Source organism: Myxocyprinus asiaticus, chromosome 49 (genome assembly GCF_019703515.2).
Source record: "Myxocyprinus asiaticus isolate MX2 ecotype Aquarium Trade chromosome 49, UBuf_Myxa_2, whole genome shotgun sequence".
NCBI lineage: Eukaryota > Metazoa > Chordata > Actinopteri > Cypriniformes > Catostomidae > Myxocyprinus > Myxocyprinus asiaticus.
The window spans coordinates 6,566,115-6,577,412 of record NC_059392.1 but is presented as its reverse complement, the minus strand read 5'-3'; the positions used below and the strand labels follow the sequence as shown (position 1 = coordinate 6,577,412).

General features: G+C 35.8%; 1 protein-coding gene across 2 annotated transcripts in view; it reads right to left on the bottom strand.

Annotated features, from left to right (window-relative positions):
• Window positions 1-4,265: 4,265 nt before the first annotated feature.
• sh3bp4a (SH3-domain binding protein 4a) overlaps window positions 4,266-11,298 on the bottom strand; it is a 49,891-nt gene continuing 42,858 nt past the window's right edge. For both annotated transcript variants that reach the window (XM_051693237.1, XM_051693235.1), the window contains exons 4-5: window positions 9,905-10,093; window positions 4,266-7,077 (exon numbers count right to left, since the gene is read on the bottom strand). In XM_051693237.1, the coding sequence (XP_051549197.1) occupies window positions 6,853-7,077; window positions 9,905-10,093 (414 nt within the window). In that variant the 3' untranslated portion in view covers window positions 4,266-6,852. The remainder of the gene's footprint in view (window positions 7,078-9,904; window positions 10,094-11,298) is intronic.

Here is an 11,298-nt window from a genome sequence, read left to right as displayed (position 1 = left end):
ATTCATCATCCATTCATCCATCACTGTCTTTTCTATTATCTGTCTGTCTGTCTGTCTATCTGTCTGTCTGTATTTTCCATCCATCCATCCATCCATCACTCTCTTTTCTATCTATCCATTCATCCATCACTCTTTTCTTTCTATCTATCTATCTATCTATCTATCTGTCTACCTATCTATCTGTATTTTCCATCATCCATCCATCACTCTGTCTTTTCTATCTATCTATCTATCTATCTATCTATCTATCTATCTATCTATATTTTCCATCCATCCAACCATCACTCTGTCTTTTCTATCTATCCATTCATTCATCCATCACTGTCTTTTCTTTCTATCTATCTATCTTTTCCATCGATCTATCTATCGATCTATCGATCTATCTATCTATCTATCTATCTATCTATCTATCTATCTATCTATCTATCTATCTATCTATATTTTCCATCCATCCAACCATCACTCTGTCTTTTCTATCTATCCATTCATTCATCCATCACTGTCTTTTCTTTCTATCTATCTATCTATCTATCTATCTATCTATCTATCTATCTATCTATCTGTCTATCTTTTCCATCCATTCATCCATCACTCTGTCTTTTCTATTTATCTATCTATCTGTCTATCTATCTATCTATCTATCCATACATCACTCCATCTATCTATCTGTCTATAATTTTTTCTATCCATCCATCCATCCATCATTGTCTTTTCTATTTATCCATCCATCCATCACTCTGTCTTTTCTATTTATCCATCCATCCATCACTCTGTCTTTTCCATCCATCCATCCATCTCGCTATAGATCTTATTCACAATAGCACCATGTTTTAATTTTTGACATGAATGAAAAGCTTTTAGATCACTTCTAATTTTCCACAACTCATGTTTTCTTAGAGTATTTTTTTTATCTACTGAAATTTCTTGGAAAAATTAAATTTTATCAGCGGAACGATCCAAAACATTTTAAACAACTGTACAAACAATTAAGTCTCTCCCTCACAGCCTCATTATTCATTATAGTCAAAAATTAAAGATGGCGCTACTGTGAATTTGGGTTCCCTCAGGGATTTTAGATTAGCACTTTTTGGTTTATGAGGTAACATTACTTGAAGAGACTTCAAGTTTGCAAACTCACATCCTTGTAGTCCTTATGTTGTGATCTATCCATCCATCCATCCATCACTCTGTCCTTTCTATCTATCCATCCATCCATCCATCCATCCATAAATAACTGTCTTTTCTATCTAACCATCCATCCATTATTTACTTGCAGACAAAGTAAATAATGAATATTTACTTTCAGACAAGGCTTTGTCACTTTTCAAAAAACACACTGACCTCGTGTCCATTGGCCAATCAGCCTTAAGTATTCACCCGTATCCTGGCAACCACCTGGAATGTCCCTCTGTATCACTGCTGTGTGGCCTTGCCTCATTGCCATGGATACGTGGAACCTCAGTGTCAGCTGCCCATTGAGATGCATAATGCATTGGCGGAACATTTAATTAAGCTCATTTTGCAATGCATGCCAGTGACAGACAATTATGTCATCAGAATTATTTATTTGTTTGTGAGTTTATTAGTGGGATTGAAAGAGGAAAGTCGCATGGCAGGAATAACTCAAAGATCTTGTGTTACAATGGTGATGGTACTTTTGTTTTATTCAAATAAAGGTGAAAGAAAATAATTTTCGGGTGTTTGTTCGGTTTTAGAGAGGGGAGTTTCCGTTTGTTTTGGGTTTAATCTCATGAAACTTGTCATGAAAATTTCACCTCAAAACCCAAAGAAAGAAAGAAAATATTATATTTTGCATAAAGAAAAGGAGGCCTATTTTATATCCATTACATAAAATCTAATTACCGCAATACAAAGAATCTATTATGTAAAAAAAAAAAGATATTTAAATGGTAAAGTATTTATACATTATGATAGTATTTGTTGTACTGCGTTTAAATTATATTGTTTTAAATAACTGTATTACCATAATTTTTACAGTACAAAAAAGTAATAAGAATCGAATAAAAATAATGTGAATTATAAAATAACTAAAAAATAAAACATTCATTCAGATAATGGTAATGTGAATTTAGGGAGAAAATTTGCTTTTTAAAAATAATGTCACAATGCAAATTATCTCACTCTTATGCTGCATCTGTGTTTGAAAAGTAGTCATGATCTATGGTCTATCAGAGATGAAAGGATGTGAAATAAACAGATAAATGTTGAAGTGCTTTGGAAGTTCATCTCGCACGGCATCATGTCTTAAGATTTACTCCATACGTTCTCTGGCTCTTTGAAGCCGTCAGCATGAAAAGATGATCAAACACTTTTTAAAACTTTTGCCTTTTATTTCAATATAAGACACCTTCAATTCACTCAGTTCATTTATATGTGAATGTATCACATCATCCTTTCTCATTGAAGGTTGGCTATTATTTGTACGGGGGAATCTTAGAAAACACACTCAGGTCAGATTCCTCAAAATAAGAAATACAATTTTTGCATAAAGCCAATTTTAGGACTATTAAGATCATTTATTAATTTTTTTGTGTTACATTTTCCTGACAATTAAGCACAATGTGATATTAATCATTCAATAAATATCATTAAAAAAAAATTTTTTTTGGCATTATGGTAATGTGAATTTGGGGTTTAAATGTGCTTAATTGTCATGAAATTAATGTCAATACAAAAAAAATAAAATAATAATATTTGGCAAAATATCTTTCTCTTTCTAATGTTCTTTTGAACTCTCTTTCTGGTAAACTTTCTTTTTAACTTTTTTCAAACGTTTAGAACTCTTTCAAACTTTCTTTCTTTGACGCTTTCTAACATTCTGTTGAACTTGCTTGCAAACTTTTTTCGAACCATCACTTTCTAGTTTTCAGTCTTTCAGAATTTCTATTAAACGATTTTCAAACTCTTTCAAACTTTTTCTTTCTTACATTCTTTCGAACTTCTTTGCCAAGGTTTGCCAACTGTCTTTTGAAGTGTCTTTCTTTTAGATTTTGGAGTGAAAAATGACCTGGACATATTCTTGACAGGTTTCGCGAGATTCACCTGTATTTTGGTTTATTAAGCAAAAAAATGTCTTATTCCCTTTAGGCAACATGTTGCTGGCTAATCTCATATAATGTTAGACCAAGATGAAAGAAAATTGATAGTAGGGCTCAGGTACTGTATATACAGTACTGTGCAAAAGTCTTAGGCACATAAGATGTTTCACAAAAGCATTTGTCTTAAGATGGTTATTTATATCTTCAGCTTTAGTGTGTCAATAGGAAATATAAATGTTAGACTCACAAACATTACTTTTGCAAATAGAAATTATTACAATAGAAGAACAGGGAGCCCTGCAACAGATGTCATAGCCCCCACAAAGCTCCCCACTGAACATCGTGTCAGTCTGAGATTAAATAAAGAGACAGAAGCAATTGAGACAGCCTAAACAGATAGAAGAACTGTGGCGATTCTCCAAGAAGCTTGGAACATCCTATGTTGTATGACATTAAGTGACATTAAGTCATTATTTTTGAAGACATCCTCACTATGCAACATTTTTCACAAGTGCCTAAAACTTTTGCACAGTACTATATTTGTCAATTTTCTGTGTTTCTAGCCATAACAAAATGTGAACTACAGACATTGTAAGCAATCAGCCAAACACATCAGAGCCACCTGCACTCATCTCTACACCTGTGAAAGGACCTAAATACTTGCTTCGGTGATGCTAGCAAATATACAGTACTGTGTTTTACAATCTTTTTAACAATGATTTTTGAGTCACAAATCCTAATTGCCTGTCAGTTTGATTATTTATTATTTATTACAGGTTTCAGCATTTGCTGCAGTGAATTTGATGCATCTCCCAGTTATCTATCTGTGTACGCTGCTTTTATGTCTTAATTGATTTTAGTAATTGTGCTTTTCTTCCTTTTTAATTATGATCTTAATAAAACGGCTTGATTTTATAGAACCCGTTTGACTTCTTTATGCAAGCTTGTAATTAAGCAATTTAAATATAGTGTAAATTGATTTTTCACAGTCAGCTCTTTAGAAGTGCTTAGGGATGTAAAAAGCTGCCTGCGTAGGTCAGATTGAAGTAAAACAAAGTCTGTTGCATGGATAACTGGTGCACAGATAACTCTTTAAATGCTTGAAAATGGAAAGGAATAGTTCACCCAAAAGTGAAAATTCTTTAAGTTGTCATAATAACATGTAATCTGTTAAAACATACAGGCATAAATTTCAATGCAACTAAATTCTATACATTACAGCTGCTTTATTGAATCCATGGGAACAACATGGGACAGCACGTTTAACTCATTTTCTTTCTAAACATTTGGCGGCAACTAAGACAATGTGCGAATTATGGCTATGCAGACTTTTCAAACAGTTACTGTCAAACATCTCAAAGATCTAACACCAAAACAGGTCATCCATCAGACATACACTATATTGCCAAAAGTATTCGCTCACCCATCCAAATAATTGAATTCAGGTGTTCCAATCACTTCCATGGCCACAGGTGTATAAAATGAAGCACCTAGGCATGCAGACTGCTTCTACAAACATTTGTGAAAGAATGGGCCGCTCTCAGGAGCTCAGTGAATTCCAGCGTGGTACTGTGATAGGATGCCACCTGTGCAACAAGTCCAGTCGTGAAATTTCCTCGCTACTAAATATTCCACAGTCAACTGTCAGTGGTATTATAACAAAGTGAAAGCGATTGGGAATGACAGCAACTCAGCCACGAAGTGGTAGGCCACGTAAAATGACAGAGCGGGGTCAGTGGATGCTGAGGCGCATAGTGCGCAGAGGTCGGCAACTTTCAATCGCTACAGACCTCCAAAGTTCATGTGGCCTTCAGATTAGCTCAAGAACAGTGCGTAGAGAGCTTCCATGGCCGAGCAGCTGGATCCAAGCCATACATCACCAAGTGCAATGCAAAGCATTGGATGCAGTGGTGTAAAGCACACCGCCACTGGACTCTAGAGCAGTGGAGACGCATTCTCTGGAGTGACGAATCACGCTTCTCCATCTGGCAATCTGATGGACGAGTCTGGGTTTGGCGGTTGCCAGGAGAACAGTACTTGTCTGACTGCATTGTGCCAACTGTGATGTTTGGTGGAGGGGGGATTATGGTGTGGGGTTGTTTTTCAGGAACTGGGCTTGGCCCCTTAGTTCCAGTGAAAGGAACTCTGAATGCTTCAGCATACCAAGAGATTTTGGACAATTCCATGCTCCCAACTTTGTGGGAACAGTTTGGGGATGGCCCCTTCCTGTTCCAACATGACTGCGCACCAGTGCACAAAGCAAGGTCCATAAAGACATGGATGAGCGAGTTTGGTGTGGAAGAACTTGACTGGCCTGCACAGAGTCCTGACCTCAACCCGATAGAGCACCTTTGAGATGAATTAGAGCGAAGACTGCGAGCCAGGCCTTCTCGTCCAACATCAGTGTCTGACCTCACAAATGCGCTTCTGGAAGAATGGTCAAAAATTCCCATAAACACACTCCTAAACCTTGTGGAAAGCCTTCCCAGAAGAGTTGAAGCTGTTATAGCTGCAAAGGGTGGGCCGACGTCATGTTAAACCCTATGGATTATGAATGGGATGTCACTTAAATTCATATGCGTCTAAAGGCAGATGTGCGAATACTTTTGGCAATATAGTGTAACTCTAATCACAGAATATATATATAATATATACATTCCTTTTTTCCCTACATGTTAATGTTAACAGCACAAAAGAATCCATGACATGTACAGGACTTTAAATGTACTTAAGAAGAAAAATATATGATTAATATTCTAAACAAATAGACAGAGAAAAAGCTTTACAAGAAAATAAAATCGAAAAATTGTATATCATCTGAAGTACAAAAAATATAAATGTAGAACACACACACACAAAACCATCGACAAATCTTTGTAATTATAAATAAAATCACATTATGGTCTATTAATTTATTTATCTGACTGCATTCGTTTCTCGTATATTTAACAACACTGAATTAAAATGACCCACAACTGAAAACTGATCAAAAACGAAACACTGCAATTTAACACCTAAAGTATATGGTAATGCAAACTTCGCAATTTTTGCTAAAGTTCTGAAGTGTAATATATGTGCCACTAGCGACACCAAAAATAGTTGTAAATATGTTAAAGACATAAAAGACTGCTTTCAAACAGGTTTCCTGAACACTCTTGTCATTGGCCAAACAGATAATCATGCCCCAAAACCAGTTTGTGGTGTTTCTAAGACAAATCTGTGTTGTCTTTCTATTATAAACCAACCAATTAAATCTGATGCTCTATGAAAGCAAAATTTCAGTGGAATAATAAAACCATAGATGTGGAAGGCTTGTGTTTATCGTTTGGCAACAAAATTCAGGATGGTTGGACAGGATGACAACGACAAGAATGGGCAAATGTGACTTGACAAAATACACAATCTTTAGTGATGAACAAAGTCGTAACCTTTCTGAAAAAAATCATTCTTGAAAAACATTAAAGTGATAGTAAAAATTTCCGTTGAGCCATCCGATATAAAAAATATAGATATCACAAAGAACAAGACTGATAAAAATGCTTTTAAGGGATCTAAAAAAATATCTACACTTAAAACACTGTGTTTTGGATTGCTTATCTTAGCACATGTCCTTATATGGACGTGAGCGGGTGCAGGAAGTCCTCGCGGCTATTGATCTGAGGTTAACAAACAACTGGCGGTAACTTAGAAAAGAGTATATATTTTGAAATCAAAGTTCAGCAAAGTCTTTTGAGGTGATGTTGAATACAGAAAGTGGGCTAAGGGGTGGAGTCACAGTTCTAAGGGGGTGGGGCTAGATGGCAAAGTCATCCTGAGGGGCAGGACTGAAGGCAGAGCTTCTAAGCATATCGAGGCAATTAACAAGGATAAGAGTGCCTGTAAGGTGTTTCCAGCGTTTGGTGATGGGGTTCTTCATTCGGTCCAGACCCATGTGCAGTTCGTGGATGACGTCACGGTAACTGTCCCCGATCTGAGCGGCCCACGTCAACAGGAAGTCATAGGCTGGTTTCCACATTGCCTGAAACAATGAGATAAACTATGGTTAAGGGGATCATTAATAAGTTACAAGTCTGATGAATAGTCAAAAATTATTGAGAGGTAACATGGTCTAGAATTAGTACTAAAGCACCAAATGCAAGTAAAAACTGGCTTTGGCAAATAAATAAAACCTGTTGGCCAGTAAGTTATTATGCTGGCTTGACAAAGACAACATACTTTTATTCTAAAGACTTTGTTTAGGGTTTTTTTTCAAAATCCCTAAACCAAGACCAAAATGATCAATTGTATCTCCTCCTAGAGCTTTCAAGCTACATCCACCAAATTTGGCACAGACCTTCAGACTGTTCTAACTCGCGTTGCTATATCTTTTCGAAGTGATCGAAATAACTGTTTGTGCAAACTCTAACAGTCAAAAAATTCAAATGTTAACAAACAAGTTACTATTTAGTAACTGTAACATTAAATGGTTTAAGTCGAATTGTGACGTGAGCAAATCAATTCAAAGACAAACCATTTATTAAACTGCCTACTAAAATGACTTGTGCATCAAATTTCTCTTGGGGACAAAGTACAGGTGCATCTCAATAAATTAGAATGTCGTAGAGAAGTTCATTTATTTCAGTAATTCAACTCAAATTGTGAAACTCGTGTATTAAATAAATTCAGTGCACACAGACTGAAGTAGTTTAAGTCTTTGGTTCTTTTAATTGTGATGATTTTGGCTCACATTTAACAAAAACCCACCAATTCACTATCTCAACAAATTAGAATATGGTGACATGCCAATCAGCTAATCAACTCAAAACACCTGCAAAGGTTTCCTGAGCCTTCAAAATGGTCTCTCAGTTTGGTTCACTAGGCTACACAATCATGGGGAAGACTGCTGATCTGACAGTTGTCCAGAAGACAATCATTGACACCCTTCACAAGGAGGGTAAGCCACAAACATTCATTGCCAAAGAAGCTGGCTGTTCACAGAGTGCTGTATCCAAGCATGTTAACAGAAAGTTGAGTGGAAGGAAAAAGTGTGGAAGAAAAAGATGCACAACCAACCAAGAGAACCGCAGCCTTATGAGGATTGTCAAGCAAAATCGATTCAAGAATTTGGGTGAACTTCACAAGGAATGGACTGAGGCTGGGGTCAAGGCATCAAGAGCCACCACACACAGACATGTCAAGGAATTTGGCTACAGTTGTCGTATTCCTCTTGTTAAGCCACTCCTGAACCACAGACAACAACAGAGGCGTCTTGCCTGGGCTAAGGAGAAGAAGAACTGGACTGTTGCCCAGTGGTCCAAAGTCCTCTTTTCAGATGAGAGCAAGTTTTGTATTTCATTTGGAAACCAAGGTCCTAGAGTCTGGAGGAAGGGTGGAGAAGCTCATAGCCCAAGTTGCTTGAAGTCCAGTTTTAAGTTTCCACAGTCTGTGATGATTTGGGGTGCAATGTCATCTGCTGGTGTTGGTCCATTGTGTTTTTTGAAAACCAAAGTCACTGCACCCATTTACCAAGAAATTTTGGAGCACTTCATGCTTCCTTCTGCTGACCAGCTTTTTAAAGATGCTGATTTCATTTTCCAGCAGGATTTGGCACCTGCCCACACTGCCAAAAGCACCAAAAGTTGGTTAAATGACCATGGTGTTGGTGTGCTTGACTGGCCAGCAAACTCACCAGACCTGAACCCCATAGAGAATCTATGGGGTATTGTCAAGAGGAAAATGAGAAACAAGAGACCAAAAAAATGCAGATGAGCTGAAGGCCACTGTCAAAGAAACCTGGGCTTCCATACCACCTCAGCAGTGCCACAAACTGATCACCTCCATGCCACGCCGAATTGAGGCAGTAATTAAGGCAAAAGGAGCCCCTACCAAGTATTGAGTACATATACAGTAAATGAACATACTTTCCAGAAGGCCAACATTTCACTAAAAATGTTTTTTTTATTGGTCTTATGATGTATTCTAATTTTTTGAGATAGTGAATTGGTGGGTTTTTGTTAAATGTGAGCCAAAATCATCACAATTAAAAGAACCAAAGACTTAAACTACTTCAGTCTGTGTGCATTGAATTTATTTAATACACGAGTTTCACAATTTGAGTTGAATTACTGAAATAAATGAACTTTTCCACGACATTCTAATTTATTGAGATGCACCTGTATATTTCAATTAATTTTCATTCAGATGTTATTTTTCTCCCCTCAAGAAGTTCATCTGTCGACACATATTAGGAATATGCCTCACATTAAATCTCCAAAATGAAAATCTGAAGTATAAAATCACAACTTTCATGTTTTTATGATAAGAAGAGATTCACTGAGTTTAGCCTAACTTATTTCAAGTGACACAATAACCTGTACTGTTTGTCACAAATATGTAGGGAAAATAGTAAATAGTATAATTAATACATTTCTAAATTTGTAATAATATTAAACATTAAGATTATACGTATATAAAATATGATATTATAATTACAAAAAAATATTTAAAAATATTTTGTTATATAATATTTTTTAAATATATTTAATATGTTAAAATTTTATATTTTGAAAAAACAAAAACACAATACTTTTTTTTTTTTATTAATACAAATAATAAAAAAACAATTGTGTCATGGCTAGTATGAAACATTTAATGTGTTCATATTTAAATACTTTAAAATTTTTATTTTTTATTTTTAATATAATACAAATAATGCACAATACTCAATTTTTGATTGGCAGGTGCGGCTAAAAGATAAATTTGGATCCTTAACAGTTATAAACGGCCATATCAGTGCAACTCACAAATGTGAACAGATTGTTCTTAAATGGCATTGAAAGGGATGATTTGTAAATGTGTGTCCTCACCTCACTGTCCACCACTCCAGTTTTATCCCTGTGTGGAGCTTCATAAGCCTCCATTTGTTGCTTGGATACATGGGCGAGTTTTTCGGCAAGCTCTCTCCAGCGAGGGGCCACCTCCACTGCTGTCGTCAGCAACACAAAGTCCATAATGAGCCGTGCCACCAAACCCTGACAATCCATTTTCAATAGAGCCTGGGTGAGAAAGGGTGAGACAGAGAAACATGATATTTGTTTAGTATCCATGAAAACCCATAAAATGAAAAAAAAAAAAAAAAAAAAAAAAAACTGCTTTAAACCACCTGAAAAGTGCCCAAAATCCCTCGAAAACCATAAAAACAGACCAGAATAACCATGTTTAAGTGTGTTTTGAACGCTCGTAATGACAAGTATTGATTATATGAAAGTCTATAATGAGTATTTACAAAAGGAAAAAACTTACTTACTAAACCAAACTACTAATTTCTACAAACTAAAATATTATACTGCAATGATCTGTTTATTAAGAGGCTCTGTCAGTTTTTTTATTGTACAGATGCCAAAAAATTCAATCGAGAATCATGAAAAGTTTCCAGCGAAAAGCAATTTGTCCATACTGATCAAGCAATCACAGGCAATATTTAATGTTTCATGTACAGTTATGTGCCATGGGATTTTGGACCAATGACATTTCACAGTGGATGGAGCTAGCCAGCTTGATACAGCGAAATCGAAAACATGCAATCAACAAAATGTCCTGTTGCTCGTCGTGATTGCAGATGGGCTCATTTACATGGAAGAGATTTATCCATTGTTGTTTTTTGTAAGGACACAGTCAGTATGTTTATTTACACTTTAAATGTTCGGTTTCAATCTGTCTAAAACAATAATTAGTCTTCTTATAATGCAAACTTTTTAGTAAGACTGAAATCACAGCAGTTTGATTTTGCAGAGTCGGACAAACAGACAAAGATAATACGATGGTAGCACGGCTTCGTCCAGAGTGTATACACATTAATCGGACCATAATTGGCTTCGGCGTTGTGTGCTGCTTCGAAAGACCTAGGTGACGTGCAACGTGTATTTAACCTAGGGCTGGGCAATAAAATGATATCGATATTTATCGGAAAAAAATCATTTTTGATATCGATGATATCGTTTCACTAAAAACACAAGCTGTTCAGCAAAGTTATACGCACAATAAGCTAACTGAATCACAGTCATGAAATCAGCCTGTTATAGGCAGTGTTGGGTAAGTTACTCTGAAAAAATTGATTAATTACTAACTACTAATTACATCTTCTATAGTGTAATTAGATAACTTTACTCTGTCTGAAAAGTAATTGCATTACATATTACTAAAATCAAATAAATTATTCATGAACTGGCCAAAGAATTTAAGGGGGCTGCATTTAATAAGA